Genomic DNA, 18,428 nt, shown 5'->3' with positions numbered 1-18,428 from the left:
TTTTGCATCAGTTCATCTTTCTTTCTTCCTGGAGAGAAAAGGAAAAGCCTAATACTGATGTAATAACATTCCAACTGTATACAACAATCTTTTTAATCATGCAACGATTGTCGTATAAGCACGAATAGCATCTCGACGGCAAATTGCGATTGATCGGATAAAATTAGAACACGATGTAAAGTCGGAGCGAAATCAGGAAATAGACACAGTGCAAGAAACGCGTTATTTTATACTTTCTGATTTCTGTTTCCGGTTACGTGTTGCTTTCTACATTGATGTATATACTTTAAGATCCAGTTTCACAAATATGTACCTAAAAATTAAAGGTTATCAAGAAATTTATGAATGAATTTTATTAAGAAATTTCTTCGTGACCTTTAATCTTTATCTAAACAGCACACGCGTTCAAAATGAGAATATAATGCTCGGTCCACAACCTTGCTTTAAGAGGCTTTAAGCCATAAGTCGAAAGAGATTAAGTGACGATAATTTCTTTAAACTGTTTTTGCGCAGTTTTTTTAGGCTTTAATCGTTAGATTTAAGCAAATTGAGTAAAATCCAATTCTTACGGCCTAAAAGCATAAGTTCTGTGGCCGATATCGTCACTTACAACTTACGGCTTATGGCCTTTTAAAGCAAGGTTGTGGATCTAGCACAAGACGTCTTAAAGATTTCTTAAAAACACCTTTAAGGCTAAGAATTAGAAAAAGATGAACAGTAAGTTAAATCGAGATTAAAATTAATCTTCTATTAGTGGAACCCGGCCTGAGACGTGTTATGATATGATATATAAAAAGACATTTAAAAATTACGTCTTACGTCCTGATTTTGGACATAGTGCTATCTACCTTTGGGTAGATAATGATGTATTGTGAATTTTAGTAGGTAGGTAATTTAAAGATACGTAGATCAGTGGGACGCTGTAAAGATAATTTTACATTAGTTATATCTTTATGAGATAGAGACCATAAAGAAACGTAAAAATAGTGAACGTTAATACTTCTCGTCATTTGAACAATTCTTTTTATTTTTTTTTTTCCAAATTTTAAAGAAAACTATAGCTAGGTAATTGCAGCCGTCTCATCTATACTCACTCAAAGGTTAACGACTTTGAAGAAAGTAATTAAATATATATTATATAGAGATATATGTTATATTGCAAAAGTAATACTACGTAACACTGAGTCTTGTTTCTTTAAAGAAAAAAATAATTAATTACTGCTGAATCTATTTTACAAATTTATACTCGCAACTTTATAAATTTTTTAATAATACGCGATAAATAATTCTACTTCTTTTCGCGTTGGAAACTTTAGAATTACAAAAGATTGTCTGGGTTATCAATATTGATTTACTTATAACGCGTTTTAATTAATCTGCGGTCATTGTGTGATTGTAGATGAGATCGTAACTTTCTAAATTTTTATCGTAAAATTAATAATTCAATCATATCACTTCGCTACAGACATTAGCGTTATGTTCCAAAAACTTTATTCCATCACTGAAAAAATATATTACTGAAGTAACAGAAAACAAAAGCAAACGTACAGGAAAGAGAGCGACGCGGATAATCAGGTTGCAGGGAATCCGCTGGCATCGACTGATTTGATTTTCAGAATTAAAAAGTATCAAAGGACGACAAACAACGTGGGCGGAGGGAAACGCGAAAACGTTGGGTTTGTACATTAATAACGAAGTTGCTCTTTTTAAAATCGGCGTGTCATTTTAATCCGGTGACGAGCCACGTATACGTGTTTCCGTCTCTTGTTGCGAAATTAGCAAATGCAATTTTTTTTTTGCGTTAATGCAGAGAAATCCGATGCACTTTTTTCTCTTCCCCCCCCCCTCTCTCTCTCTCTCTCTCTCTCTCTCTCTCGTAAATTATTGTCTCGCTGGCGATGCCTTTCTTACAATAGGAAATTGTAATATTATTCCGCATTAAATGAAATCCGCGCGACAATATATTGAATGGGAAAAGCGCGTCAGCACGTTCAAAGCAACGCTCTAATAACACGCACGCACACACGTGTATATGCCGTTCCGGGATGGGAAATGAGAGTCGCATATTGGCGAATACGCCTATTCAGCCCGACGTGGCGCGTGTTTTATTGAATAGCATCGATAGCTTTGCTTGCGCTGTGTATGCACGTCCGATGGAAACGAGCCCAGGGCCCCGCTTTCCCGATAGTTTACGACGGTCCGTCGCCGGACGGGAACAACGCCTCAACAATAAATTTCTGAGCCGCCCGCGATAAATTAGGCGGAAGTCCGGCGTTACATCGTACATGGGCGCGCGCCGGCGAAGCCCGAGACAATTCACCGAGTTAATTGAAGTTGATTCCTGTGGTACTTCGCCGTCCACCTGCGGGACGTGTCACCTTTCTCTTCTCGTAACCACGACGAAGCGTTTCTTTCTCTATATAAATCTAGCGGGACTTGGAGACTGCGATTAAGCTCGGACGACGGAAAAGTTTCCACTGCGTGTGCTATACGTGCTCGATTCTGCTATCTATGACTTTCAGACACGTGATCATGTACGATCGTAACGATTTTTTTTCTCCTTCCTGATGACTAAGCTTGTGTTTCTTCTTTAGAGTTTCTCTCGCATCCGCTTATAACTGGTACTATACTCTTCAGCTAATAACACGCACGTCGCTACATTTTCACCGCTGATTAGCAATCATTCTCTTTTTAAGTGGGCGTGATATGTCTTAATTAGGCAAAACCTATACGCCATTGTGTACACTAGAAAAAATGAGGGGGGAAAAAAATCTAATTTTGAAAATAATGCAGGTACATTTCACGTCAATTTACATCCTTGTTCAAGCCGTAATAATTTGAGCTGTATAAAGTAAAGTTATACAAAGGATGTCAATTGGTTGATGAGAGGTCTGACGATCGAGCCAACGCGAATGCTAGTTCTCGGCGCGTCAATACGCGCGTATACATACTTAATATGTAAACTGCATATCTCCGCTCGAGTCGGATTCATCGAGCGCTCTCGCGTTGTGCACTTCGCTAATTAGACTTGCATTATTCAGTCAGATGAATCGGAAGCCAATCGGTAGTGTGCCATTAATCGAGATCCATATGGGAAGAACAATTATGCTGAAGTATTTAAAAATTTAGCTCGATACAAATCTGGAAATAATTTTGTTAGACCAGCAAAATAACTGTGTTGAATTCTCAAGCCGGTTGATAGAATGTCTAAACTTTTTGCAGCATTGTTTATCATGCTTGTGTTTCCGACGTAATTATTTTAATGATCCAACAAAATTACTCTCAGATCTACATCTACACACAGAAAAATACGTACTATATGAAAATAATAGTTACTTGTTTCGAGTATTTCAAAAGTTTATGTATTCGCAAATCTATCGTTAGTTTACCACATCAAATCTATTTTCAATTCTAGCAAGTTTAATACTTCAGTCGGTTCAAGATTATTAAATTAAAATAAATTTGATGTGCTTATTGTATAAAGTTGCTTCTTTGATCTCTGTCTCTCTCTCTCTTTCTCATTTATATAATATTCATTAAAAGAAAATTAATTCTTGTTTCGAGTAATTATTAATGATTTTTTTTTTAATTTGTAATAAAATATTTGAAGATTATTATCAAGAAAATATTCTTTGTTAAAGATGACTGTAACTTAATAGAAAAAAAAGTAAATTGAGTAATTACTTCTCTTAGCAATAAAATTATTTTTTTTTGTGAGTACCTAAGTTTTTAGATACTTCAATAAAATCGTTCTTTCCATAGCAGAAAGAAAGAAAGCTTTTCGCAAGGGATCAAGTTTAAGGATTTAACAAGATGGTTTGCATGTCCGTGTAGTCTATAAAGAATTTTTATGTCCTCATACGCGATGACGTTTTGTATTCAAAGTTCTGAATGGCGACGCGCTGCATTGAGATCGTAAAATAAAAGAGTGAACCTCGCGTTTGTAAGCATAACCGACACCGCAATCTCGGGGCTCTCTAAAACGCGATCATGGCATTTTTTAGACATCCGCGCGTATTTCTCTCTGCCATTTTCTCTCATAACCTACGCAACGATGCAATCAAGTTAGTCGGGGTTCGTAATAAAAATGAGCGTAAGTGCAATTGCATATGGCATGACGAGGCATACTTTTTTTATTTTTTTTTTTTCTCGCACGACGTGAGAGAGAACGTGCACGGGCCAACTTATCCCGGTAATTTTATAAAGTATGGCCTTTAGAAGAGGAAAGTTCAATGATATTGAATTTCTATACAAGGTACTCTATACGTATATGATGCGAGTCAGTTACCTGGAAATTGCAATAAAACCTATCGTCGCAAAGTGTACTCGTATTACAATATATTAATAATGTGTCTTCCATAATTACCACCTGGGATACGTTCGATCGCGATTTTATTTTCTTGTAAAATCGTTAAAAGGTAATTCGCTTCTTACAAATTGCATCAAAGTAACCAAATCAACGATGAGAAATTATATTATCTCAGATCGTTTTAATCATTAAAGTTTTTCTGATAAATTTGAGCTATTAAATTTTAATTACTAGATTTTTATTGATTAAAAATTAACACATTCGATGACGTAATACGATGGAATAACGTTTCGATAGAAAGATATCTTATTTCATTCAGCGTAACGTTAGCCATGAGAAGATTTAAGAATTTACCGGCCGTAACTCGCAAAATCGAGCGGATGGAAACCTTTCAGACCGTTGTAGAGCTCATAACCAAACTGCATACGGTTTTGCATATAAACTTCGGGAGTTGCGGTTACGCTTGGCATATATGCGGAGATAGAAATATAAATAAACTCCGTACCGGATAGTATCGCGTGCGGGATTAACGATAACCGAGATGTCTGAAGGAGTCACAATAATCCTAACTCACTCTCGTTCGTTTATACGGGTGGGAGGGAGAGGAGGCGATTTTTTATTTCTTTTTCGTTCGCCGATTCGGCTTTTCCTTCTCACGGTAAACCCTCATTTGTCGTAAAACATTTGCCTCCGCACAGTGTAAATGCTCTAGTGGGGAGGATATACCTTCATAAAATAAATATCTTAGGAAAGCACGTCGTAATTCCACGTGTAACACTCATTGCGATCGTTAACTTCATGGTTTACCACCCGTGCAAATCGAGTATCGATCTAAAATCCTCATTGGTAAAATTCTCATGGTAGCCACTGACTTTGATTATGTTTGCTTCGACAACGTTACCTAGCTCGTAAATCGGCAGTGCGGTTTAACAATCGCTCAAAGTAGAAAAGCAACGCGTAATGTCGAGAAGTATTCTTGAAGGCAGAGGAAACTATCCGACGTATATGAGCTTAAAACTAAACTTATCCTTTCCGGAAATAAATCTGAGTATCCGTATAAGCTTTATCTCTTTCTCTTTAAATATTATAAAATAAATAATATTTTGTTATTAATTATTTTAAAAATATTTATGTCTTATATATTCTTGGGAAATCTAAAATCATTGCAAAATACAGTGGAAGACTTTATTTTTATTCAATCCTTTTAATATGAACGACGTATTCAAAGTTGCCATTGTAATGTTTCATAACGTATGTAATACATTATAATGTATGTAAGATATTTTTTTAAGATAAGATAATATGTAAATATTTGAGCATAGTTTTAATGAATATTCAAATCGCGACGGTATTATATTATCCATCTATTACGTTCTTCATAATTTCTACTTATAACATTTATGAGGCATCGCTTAAAAGTTTCGCAAGGATGCAGTGCCAATATTTGCGACATATGGCGCGAACTTCTTCCCAGTTGGCGTACTCAAATGCGAGTGTACGAAATTATTCGTGTCCGTTTCTAAATTAAACTTAAGCTCGTTATTTCTTCTACAGTTCGTGCAATGATACTAGCCACGTACGTCATGAATCTATGCAAAAAGCTGTCTGTAAAACGATCCAAAGGTCAAGAAAGTCCAAGGTACATGCATGATACACAAAAAATAATATTAATCAACGTGCACAATGCGTTTTTATATTACGTCACTAATTACAGATTTTCTAGTCTTGTTTAATTATTTTATCAATTGATTATTCTAATTATTCTTCGCCCGAAAGTTGTATTAATTCTGTGTAATTTTCTGTGTAAAAGTCTAAATTGATTAAAAATAAGATGAAAACTTTTTTACATTATTTTATTGTATTAAGTTTTTTTTTAAATAATTTATATTAATTATTTTCTGCTATTTTCAATCTACTTTTACATCTCGTTATAATTTTTTCGTGAAACGTTGCAATTAGAAACGATTATTATGAATCGTTTTGCACACAGCTATGTTGTCAAAACTCATTTTAATATAGATACGAATAACAAATTATATATATGTAATTGAAAAATATGCTTAATTATGTTAATTTTTATGTAATTATTATTGCAATGAAAAAAATTTCTGGTTGAAAATAGACGAATCAGAAATTTCTGATTAAATTTATTAGAATTTTAGTTGAGATAACCGAAATTCTTGTTGATATAATATTTTTAGTAAAATCTACTAGAATTCGTATTTTTATCAGAATAATTATATTAATTAGAATTCTTAGTTATCTCAACTAGAATTCTAATAGTCTTAACCAAAAAATCCTAATTTGTTATTTATTTTTCACCAGAATTACTATTTAATCCAACCAGACCATTTTTCTCGGTGTAATTATTATTTTCCACATCTACCTAAGTAACCTTGATCCTTGTTGCTGCTCTATTAGTAGAAATAATATAATAAACACGTATTATAGCAAAATGTTTTTCTGAAAGATATATTATAGAAATAACGTCAGCAATTGCTTCTTTGTAATCAGTTTCAATGATAATTTTATTGCCGCTGGCAGTGTTCAATTAAGTTATTGTTATTATGCTGCACTTAGAAGCTTTTAAACTTGCTCATTTTACAATCATTAATACATAATTTTTATTAAATTTTCCTTATATTCTTGTTTATACAAAACATATATTATTTTCATTTACCTGATTAAACTTCTGATCTTTCATTCACAGCAATATTATTTGCTAATGCTGGATACATAATAAAAGTATATTTTTTATATTACATTTTCTTTTAGGATAAATTTTACCTTGTTTTGTTTACTCTTTTGATAGACTTGTATAATCATGCTATGGCACATAAAATAAAATTTATCAAACATGTTATAATATTTTTTCACATTACATAATTGTTTCACGATGATCAATACTCGACAATATTAGGTACTTTAAAATTATAAAACGTTATCTTTTGACGTTATCTTTTGAACAGATGTTTGATCACAGCCATTTTATTTTCCTTTATGACTAATTGCACTCGTTTTCTCCGACCAATCGCCACTCTTATCCATATGACGAACAAAACTAGACGGCATCTTAACGCAAAGACGTCGATAACATCGTCATTTTATCTTATACCGTCTTGCATTTTTCATACCAGCTTCTATCCCCACTTCCAACATAAAAATGAAGCGACTGTATATTTCCATCGGCGTCGTCACCAGGAAACTGCATCAGTGCATCATTTGTATCTTGGAAAACTTTAGAATCGTAATTACAAAAATTTAGTATCATTTAATTAGATCTGTACATTTATTGCAATAAAAAAGATTAATTTGTACAAAAATAATATGAGATGTTGCAAGTATAAGTAACAAAAAGAGTACTCTATGATTAAGAATGCAGTTTTTTAAAATAATTAAAAAAATGTCAGAATTTAAAAAAATGTTAGAATCTTTAGCTATATATAATGTGAGAGACTCTTTCTTTTTGTCACTGACTGAAAATAAATTCACATTAATGGTATGAATAAAATATTTATTTACCAAGTATTTTTCGAGCATACAACTTGAGAGTTCTCCAAGTGACGCGAGAAACTGTTTAGTTAAACTTCGCACACATATGCATTAATTTGAAGAAAATTCTCTTGCCGCCTATGTATGTGGTGCCCCACTACGTTTTTGCGATTGTGTCAGTTGATTTCTGTCGGTGTGGCATCGTCACTCGTGGGATGCTGCCAACTCGCGAGGTTCGCCGTCACGGCACGGCCTCAAGAATACCGACCATCAGCGAACGGGATATTTCTAGTCTGGCTCTCCTCGCGGACTTAGTACCCAAGTATCGTGTGTGCACAGTGGATCTTCGCGTCGCGTTCGAGTGTTTTTCCCTGATATATATTTAATTCGCGTTCGTTTCGATTTTGTTGAGCGTCGTGTCGATTCGGTGACGAATGTGAAAGTCGATGATATGGCCGAGAGAAAATTCGTAACGCCGAGACGGAAGCGGCACAACGACCACCCTTCTGGGTCAAGGCCGTCGGAAAGGTCGGATGTACCGAAGGAACCGGCGAGGCCGCCTAGAACGAGGATGCAGCAGACCGCAAATGTGACGACGGCTCACAATTCCAATTTCGGGAATGGCGCACAACGTAGCGTATTTGTGGAATCACAGCAGAAGCCGAGTTAGTTTGTCAGATGATTTTTTGACACAATTATCTTATCGACTGACTCGGTGCTTGATCCATGAAACTATTTGAATTAGTGTTTCCCGATTTTTCGTTGGATTTGTTTTCTTTTAGTATTTTATTCTTAAAATTAATTTTTCATATAGATAATATTCAATTTGAGGAAAATTTAAAAATCTCATTAAAAAATTCAATAAAATAAATTTTTATTTTGCTTTCTTTCCAGTTATCTTCGCGAAACACATTGGTTTTAACAACTGCATTTATTTACAATAGACACATTTATGTTTTCTTCATGTTTACAAATTTATTAAGAGCCTAGATAAGAACATATCAGTGAATCATTATTGATTTTAAATCTATGTAATCAAGATTCACCTTCTGATTTTAATTATGTTTTTAACTCTCAGTAATTAAATTTTGATTCCCTTCGTTTGCAATCTGAGTCTTTTTTTATCCATCTCAAGTTTTTTTTTTACTATTCTAGGCTTTCAAAAAATGCGGGAAAACTCGAAATTACTTTTTTCAACGTCTATTACATAATACTTTATTACTAACAAAATATTTTAACAGGGGAATCGGACTCTAATTTCCTTTAGTTTAGAGAAATTTATGAGTGAAATCTTGCTTGTATGTGCCAAAAAAGACTCAAATTGTAGACGAAGGGTTAGTAGTTGAAAGTGGATTTTACACAAAGCACAAACATGATAATGATTAAAACAATGATCTAAACATATTAAAAATTTATTTCCAGCCGAGAAGGCCCCGATGACGACCCTCGACGAGAACGTGAACCGTGTACCACGACAACAGCATAAAACAACCGAAAATATGGGTGAGTTGACTAATGTTTATTTCTATCAATTTAGTTTAATTTTAATTTCGATTCGATAACTCTTTGTCTCTTTTTAGTTCTAAGAATTAAAAAAAGATAAAGAATATAATAAATTAAATCGAGATTGAAGTTTATAATTATTACAAGAAATGGATTACAAGACAAGTTTTGTTCGACTGCTCTCTTAAAATCGTTTGTCCGTTAACTCGTCTCTCCACCTTTTCTTGTTCGTAAATCGCATCACTGATCACAGTCGCCATGTATCGCTAAAAACCTAAAAATGTAACGATTTCGTATGAATTTCGAAACCATGACCGATTTTTACGCGCATACAAGAGTCCTTTTTTTCTAGTAAATAAAAGTCTTTTCTTTTGTGCACGAAAGAAAACCAACAAAAGCGACTTGTTGACTCGTTAGATAGTCTCGCTGGATCGGAATAAAATTTCTGCATGAAGTTCTATCAGTAGCTTTCTAGGCACTACTCGAGTTCTTCTTGGGATTCTTGCGAGAGGTTCGAGTTTTTTACCTAGAATTTATAACTTTTTCAAATCATTCGCGGCAAAAGCCGTCTTGTTCTTTTAAATTCACGTGAGTCCTTGTAATATCTCGGTAGCATGTATTTCAGGATTCGAAGGAAAGGATGCAATATTATTAAATCACGAGAAGTCTGAAAATCGCAAAGTGCTGTACTTTACATATAAACGATCAATGTGATACAAGTATTTCATTAAATTTAATTTCTTTATACTATTGTCTGTTATTAAGATTAATTATTAACGATAACTCCATTGAACACATTTTAATAATGACGTGTTATTTTTACATTTCTTTTTTATTGAGAAAGTTACTTCGATGTGTTTACATGAGGAATTTTAGATGTTTATTAGTTTGATTTATTCACGTATTCTCAAATTAAAACCCAACATTTTAACCTGCAGTAAATTATACGGAAAAGATATTTGCGTATGATAAATAAAATTAAACTAAAATAATCCGTAAAATGTTTTGAATATTATCATGTTCCTAACAGCGTTATTTCTCTGTTATTTTTTATTCAATCCTTTCTGTCATTTTATTTAATTGGTCTGTTCCCTTTTTTTGCCATTTCCAGACAGGAAATCCATGACCTTGTATTTACTGCTGTAACGCAGTAATAATTTTTATGATTGTGAAAGGCGAATTCATGGAGATTAGACGATGCGTAGACTATACATAAATAACAATGACGTAAAAATCTGTTGTGCAAGTAGAAACGTAGAAAGAAGGAAAATATATCATAGAATTGGCATCCACACGAGTACAATTGATTGTTCGTTCACACAATACATAATCGCAGGTTGTTGAAAGAAACGATGTTTTATTGTAAACAATATAAGACTGTGTCGGTCTCGATCTGAACGCAATCTTATTTGCAATTAAAAATGTATCTTGATCTTACTAAAATATTCGTAATTTAATATGAATATTAGTAGATATCACATACGGTTCGCGCATCTTTTAACGTGAAATCAACGATAATAAATACAATACTTATATAAATATCTCAGAACTCCTGAAATAATTTGGCAGCAGTGCTGACGTAAATGCGATCGAACATTCTTTAGTATTTTTATAATTTGTTTGAAATCTTGCAGCATTCTTAACTGAGAAGTTATTATTGCGTAAGCAAGATCGATAAAAACGTAAAGTCATCGGATATAAAAGAAGTAACGAATGAAACGAATATTGAAGATATCGTGCATAAATCGAGTGTGATGTGTTGCCTTTAGTATGACGAAGCATATCATGCGATGTCACTGAAAACGTCGACTGTCATATAACACGATATTATCAATGTATTGTCAAAGTTGGAAATGTCTAAAAAAATATGCAACTTTATTTAAATTATATTATTATTATATTTTATTAATTATTCCTATCTATCATTTCGCGAACTTGTTGCTCATCACCGTATACCAATGAAAATTTTATCGTATTTCAAAATAATCAGAAAAATATGACAAAAAATGTAAATAACGTGCTTCTATAGATTCTTGTTAATTATCCAATTACTGATTATCATTGATTATCAAACTTTAGTTTCTCATAATATCTTTTGATATCGTTAATAAAAATTGTGTGTGAAGATATGATGAAATCAATTTCTTCGTACAAGCCTAACGCTTTATTATTTGAAAATTAAATATTGTGACAGGTATAATTGTAAGAAATTTATTATTAAGAAAAACTTGAAATTATTTTTTAAATGCGCAAAAGTCAAAAGAATAATAAAAGTAATTGGACAATAAAGATTATTTGAAATATATAAATAGCAATTTAAAACACAATTTTTTATACATTCTGATAAACATCAATCTATTATTCAGCAAAAAAAACGTAAGTAGTAGAATGGAGGTTTCTTATAATTTCCCAGAATGTTTTATCGTGTAAATATTACTGATCTCATGACACGAATAACGACAGTTATTCCAACAGTTAGCTTATTATACTACACAGTAGTAATTTTGAGAACAAGCATTTCTTGTTTCGCTTCATCTAGTTTAGTTGAAAGCTTGGTATTCTATCTTTGTATCATAACGGTATTCCTCGTATCACTTCTTTTAATGGAGAACTCAACTTTTTCCACGTTTACTAGAAAACAGCACTTTAAAGAGAAATCTATTGCACTTAAATTAAAAAAATAATACATTAACAAGATTTAAAAATCTTTATTTTATTACATAGATAATACATGATAATATTATTTATTTATTAGATCATAACATATATATAATATAATGAACCCTCAGTTACCACACTAGTGCAACTTCGCATCAGCAATTTTTGAAAAAAGTTCACTTTTCAATTTATTACTTTCTTAATTAACAATTTCTTGCAATAAAATATTGTTTCTGGTTAATTTTATTATTACCAATGGGTTCCCAGGAAAATTTTACTTTAAAAAACTATATAATTGAACTACTTTTGCTTTTTTCGTTTCAAAATTACATATGATGAAAAATAGTAAAGCCAAATTCGCACTAGTGTGGTAATAGTGTGACCGTGACTAAAGTGTGATAACTAAAAGTTAAGTCTACAACGGATAACTTTTATCTTAGACTTTTTAGATTTGAAAAAGACATTAATTGCGAATAATTGTATAATTTTTTTATGAAATGCCGATGAAATATTTAACAATACAGTCTTTCTGCGGTTTACATTTGATTTTCTACTCAGTTAGCCTGCCGTTTCCATTAGTGATTTAAATTCTCAGTCAGTCTTACAGTTAATTTCAGGCACATGTCATAGGTCAAGATACATAACCGGCGGCGGTTTTATTCTTAGACTTATTTTCATGCCATATGCAATAAATTACACCTGAAATCCACTTCTGTACTTGACTGGTATTAAAACATAATAAAACATTACTTTGTATACATTTTTCGCTGTATCTTTGTTCCTTATACTTTTTTTGGGCAACGAAGTATCGATATGATACTGTTTAAATTTTATAACTTAAAAAGAAACAATTTATTTTTTAGATGCTCCGTTATTACTGATAAAGATAAAATAATGAAATATATTTTTTTCTTGAATCTTTCAATTCTTCAATATTTATTATTATTTATTATTATCCATTGTCTGTAACAGATTTTTAGTCTAGTTTTCTTTTGCAGATTATCTAGGAAATCTCGATCGGATAGAAAGGCTCTCCCTGAAAAACGGACAGATCCAAGACGTGGATGGTGGGCAGCCTGTTCAAGTAGTACTTGCCCATCCAGATCATACCTTTGAATTAGATGAAGCTGCATTGTCAGAAATTCTCCTACATGACGACGTAAAAGATAGAAGTGTGGTTGTAGTATCTGTTGCTGGTGCCTTCAGGAAAGGCAAAAGTTTCCTTCTTGACTTTTTTCTTCGTTACATGAACAACAAGGTAGGTGATATTCAAGCTTGATTGACTGTTACTTTAATTGTCGATGTCTAAATTAAAAAAGAATTACATATACATAGATACTTATTAAATTTGTATTATTTCATGTATACTTTTCATCAATCGACACAAAATATTATTGGATAAATATGACCATATGCATCACTTCGATCAATAGTATACATTACAAAATAATACCGATTCCTGGTTGGGCGCCGAAGACGAGCCATTAAGTGGTTTTTCATGGCGAGGTGGTTCCGAGAGGGATACTACAGGAATATTGATGTGGTCGAAGGTTTATCCCGCTACCTTGGCGAATGGTGAAGAGATCGCCGTGATTCTTATGGACACTCAAGGCGCTTTCGACAGTCAGTCAACGGTGCGGGATTGCGCGACAGTGTTCGCATTGAGTACAATGCTATCCTCCGTGCAAATATACAACCTGTCGCAAAATATTCAGGAAGACGATCTTCAGCATCTACAACTGTTCACCGAGTATGGCAGATTGGCGCTAGAGAGCTCTGATAGTACACCTTTCCAGAGACTACAGTTCTTAGTCAGAGACTGGGTTTATCCGTATGAGGCCGATTACGGCGCAAATGGTGGAAAGAAATTGCTCGACAAAAGACTGGAGATTTCCGACAGGCAGCATGCGGAATTGCAAAGCTTGCGAAAGCATATCAAGTCTTGTTTTTCGGATATATCATGTTTCCTCATGCCACATCCCGGTTTAGAGATCGCGACGAATCCGAAATTCGATGGTAGATTATCTGAGATACAGACCGAGTTTAAGAAACAGTTAAAAGTGCTTATACCAATGATACTGGCGCCGGAAAATCTAGTGACCAAAAAGATCAACGGCCAGGTCGTGAAAGCGAAAGATTTGTTGGAATATTTCAAAAGTTATATCAATCTTTATAAGGGAGATGAACTTCCCGAACCGAAAAGTATGCTTGTGGTACGTATAATTTAACGGTGTGCTTCTACAATTTGCGGTTTTTGTTTATAAGTCGATCTTTTGTTTTATTCAACTGGAACGAGTAATCATTTAAACTGCAGTAATTGCGTTTTGCATTTACAGGCCACAGCGGAAGCTAATAACTTAACCGCTGTAGCAGAAGCTAAGGATTTGTACCTTCAGATGATGGAGACCGTGTGCGGTGGAGCGAAACCGTTTTTAGCAACCGCTCACTTAGAATCTGAACATCAACATTGTATGGACACAGCTCTTCGTCAATTCCAGAATAAACGAAAGATGGGCGGAGAAGAATTCAGTCAAATATATATGGAAAAATTAATTAAGGTAAAAATGCACATTTAATTAACTACTGTAGTTTTTCTATTTTTTTTTATTGAATATTTACTTCATTATAAATTATTTTTCTTTTGCAATATAGGACATGGATGACGCTTTCTTGCAATTTAAAGCGCATAATGAGAGCAAAAATATTTTTAAAGCAGCACGGACGCCAGCAGTGTTTTTCGCAATTGCCGTTACTATGTATATTTTATCCGGAATATTTGGTCTTGTTGGTCTGTACACAATAGCGAATGTATGTAATCTTATTATGGGTGTTGGCCTTCTCACACTTGTCTTATGGGCATATATAAGGTATTAAAATATTGTATTTGTTTCAATTTCCTATTATCCTACAATCAGAATTTCTGAATATCATTTTTGTTTGGATATTTAGGTATAGTGGAGAATTTAGAGAAATTGGGACACAAATAGATGACTTAGCCAGTAAGATATGGGAAAATGTAAGTACAAGTATCTTCTTAAAAATTAAGATTCCTTATTTTCTCTGTGTATCCGTTTTGAATTTTATCGTATGGATACATATAACACCTTTCTGATAAAGATTATATGTTCACAGTGTACTAATGAAAAACGATATTTGAGAAAGGTAGAGATTTTTTTATTCCCTTATTAGTTTATTAAACGTTTATTAATGTACTCATTTTTAATGTACTTGGTCATGATCTAAAATATTAATCATGAAAAATATGTTAAAATTAGTAGCATAAAATGTTCCTAAAATATTTAAATGTTCACTAAAATCACACACATAAAATTTATATCTGTTTTTATATGTTACATACAAGCAGCACTTGTCATAATATATGTATATTTTGCATATTAATATAGTTTGTTAACAAACTAATGTTCACACACAACAAATAACGATTAATATTTAACATTTTTTTATTGCAACAGGTCTGGCTATGCGCTCATCTTTGTTATAAATTAATTTATACATTAAGATACCTAATCCTGTCCATTATCGTAATTGTATTTGCAATACCTATATGTCATTTTACTTATCGCGATCTTCGCAGACATGGCTACATCTGATCACACGCTTTTCTTCTTTTCTAATTTTAGTCTTTAATTATCTTTAATTCCAAATTGCTTCTTTCTTCAAGTCTTCTATATTCCTTACACGTCTATGTTTTGCACATTTCTTTCTTACTAACCAAAACCGTTTCATAAAAGCGTAACCATTAATATTACTATTTTTTATTGTCTTTTTTTTATTCCTGTCATAAGCTGAGTGCTAACAGGAGCAAATATCTCGAAAAGGTATGACATTCGGCTACATAAATACATGTAATCAAATTTTGAACTCTATTAATCACTGATTACATAGCTTTCTATTTCCAAATATTACATCCATAACTGCTTAATCAAAAAATCTATTTCTTCCTTATAATTATTAATACTTCTTCGATGTTGATACGTTAAATTTCATAAAATAAACGCTGCTCGTAACTAAAAAACAACAAAAAAATATCGAAATTTTTGGAAGTAACACAATTATGCAGTGTCACATATTATAATTGTCATAAAATAGTGCAGTTTTGATGGAAAGAATGATTTTTACTTTTGTTCAGTTCATGAAGCCACTCTACCAACAATTTGTGGAGAAGTCCGTGTCTGTAGCAGTGGCACAGGCTGCTGAAATAGCGGTAACGAATTCAACAATGAACGCCACTGTCACTGCCAATGGCAAGCCTAAATTATTGTAACATTCATTCCCGTAATATCCTAATCGTTTAAACGAATCGAAATATCGCATCCTTATATGTTAAGTGGCATAATCAAATTTTACAATATCGTGATGTTTTGACATACCGCCATGAATAGTTTTTTCTCTGTTTAAAACTGGATTAAACATTATGGCTTGGAAGCATTAATTTGAAAATGACTGTGAATGTATATACAATGTATTCTAATTATAAAACAGCGATTAGATTGATGGAAATCGTGTGATTACTAGTATTGCCTAGTATATCCTTGATATGGATGTTGTAAAAATAAAATCTTGTACTGGTGAAAAATACTATTATTGTAGCTTGATCTGAAAGTTTTAATATGGAGATGTTAATATATTTAAAGTTATTGCAAATTATCAAAAAGTAGAAAAGTGCATTTGTAAAAATATTAAGAAATAGGAAAAAATAAGTCCCTATGTAACAATTTTTCGTTCGTTTCCATTAAGTATATAAAATTTTCCTGTTGAAGTAATCCATTACATTTAAAGTGCATTTTGCAGTTAATTTTTATTTTAATAAGGATTGCATTATGTTTTGCATTATGTTTTTGTTATTTTATGTGTTATTTATATGCTTGGACTAACGAAGTTCAGATTTCATTCGTGCCAGAAATGCGTAACATCAGTTGTACTGGACTATTGTTTAATAAAAGGATGTATATATTGCACGCGATATTATTCACACATTCTACATAGTTCGAAAAAAAAGTGATAAAAATACTTAGAATTTATTTAACTGCGATATAGATATTCATACGCCATATTGCTGTAGTATATGACTTTATTAAATGCAATATCTCGAAGTTGCCCGATTACATTAATCTACTTAAGAGTAATATAAGTCTTATTACCAACACGCTGTTAATAGTAACCAAATTTGTGTAGATATGCTGGACTCCATTTTCTATATTGCTCATTGAATAAAACTGATTAATATCATTATTTTAATTTATCAATAAAACTGATTAATATTATTATTAAATTTATCAGGTTTATAATGTGTGTTATCTAAAAACGATTAGCAAATATAAAAAACACTAGCTTTTTTATTTCCAATGAATTTTGTTCAATGAGTAATTTTGATAATACAATTTGACGTATGCGTGTATTAAAACTCTACCAAGTCTTGCCAAGCGAATTGCTAATATATTTCGATCTATAATGTAGTTGATAGGGTATAATAAATTTATTTTTATTTATATACGTGCATGGAATTCTAATTTTTAAACACGAAATTTATTAATTAATTATAAAACTGGACTTGTAAAATTTTGTAAAGATAATTATTACAATTTATTAATAAATATATACGTTATTTAAAAAAAAAATACTTTATACTTTTTCTAATATAGTAAAAATTATAAATGTACTTGGTGGTGGTTTTAATAACACTATAATTTATTTTTGTGGTTTATATTTTGCAATATTTACTTCATAAAGACATATGTAAAAAAATAAGCTCACATTTGCACACCAAAATATAATTGCTACTTTATCACACGTTAGATTCAAAATTTAAAGTACATTATTATTCTTTACAATGATGTCTTCGATTTCTATTAATAAATATTAGAGGCAGCTTTAAAAATATTACACTGATTAATATATTTGTTTTACTAGTTGAGATATAATGATACAAGTAAATAAACAGTTTTGTATTAACATGGAGCCATATTCGTCATCTTATTGTATTTTATACAGAATGGGTGTATGTAGGATAATAGAAAGTAATTTAGCGGAAACGCATGGTTATGGAAGTGCCATTAAAATTTAATTTTGAATTTACAAGAGATCTTATGTCCCGTGCTAAATTTTATTTATTAATTTTATAGAATTTCTTAAATTTCATTTTTAATAGATTATATATAAATAAATGTGTTTCGTATACATGATTACATATCAACTCAAGTTTGTGATCAAATCCAACAGTTGCACTTAATATTTAGACCATTATTCTTTATCATGATATCATATTTCAAACTTGAGATTAATATGTAACAACAATTATTATTAAATCACAATTTTTTCACATCAAAGTGAAGTTGCATTATGTAATTTTATAAAATTATTAGGAACTAACAAATATATGAAGGTTAATCAAATAGATTGTCCAAATCATTTGCAGATATGGATATTTGTATGAAAAAAGAACTTG

The 18,428-nt window shown here is 32.0% G+C and overlaps 1 protein-coding gene across 6 annotated transcripts in view; it reads left to right on the top strand.

Annotated features, from left to right (window-relative positions):
* LOC108749472 (atlastin) overlaps nt 1-16,656 on the top strand; it is an 18,910-nt gene extending 2,254 nt beyond the window's left edge. The window contains exons 2-11 of one of the 6 annotated variants that reach the window (XR_001939372.1): nt 8,212-8,466; nt 9,224-9,304; nt 12,961-13,220; nt 13,396-14,175; nt 14,299-14,520; nt 14,615-14,829; nt 14,912-14,978; nt 15,095-15,124; nt 15,436-15,801; nt 16,113-16,164. Coding sequence is in view for 4 of the 6 variants with exons in the window: in XM_018488224.1 (XP_018343726.1) it covers nt 8,212-8,466; nt 9,224-9,304; nt 12,961-13,220; nt 13,396-14,175; nt 14,299-14,520; nt 14,615-14,829; nt 14,912-14,978; nt 15,095-15,124; nt 15,769-15,801; nt 16,113-16,247 (2,078 nt within the window). In the remaining 2 variants the exon portion in view is untranslated. Of the gene's footprint in view, nt 1-8,211; nt 8,467-9,223; nt 9,305-12,960; nt 13,221-13,395; nt 14,176-14,298; nt 14,521-14,614; nt 14,830-14,911; nt 14,979-15,094; nt 15,125-15,435; nt 15,802-16,112 lie in introns of all 6 variants that reach the window. The other 5 variants (XM_018488224.1, XR_001939373.1, XM_018488227.1 and 2 more) reach the window with 5 other exon arrangements.
* The last annotated feature ends 1,772 nt before the right edge of the window (nt 16,657-18,428 follow it).

This window comes from Trachymyrmex septentrionalis, unplaced genomic scaffold (genome assembly GCF_001594115.1).
Source record: "Trachymyrmex septentrionalis isolate Tsep2-gDNA-1 unplaced genomic scaffold, Tsep1.0 scaffold29, whole genome shotgun sequence".
Taxonomy (NCBI): domain Eukaryota; kingdom Metazoa; phylum Arthropoda; class Insecta; order Hymenoptera; family Formicidae; genus Trachymyrmex; species Trachymyrmex septentrionalis.
This window is presented reverse-complemented; position numbering and strand designations above follow the sequence as displayed.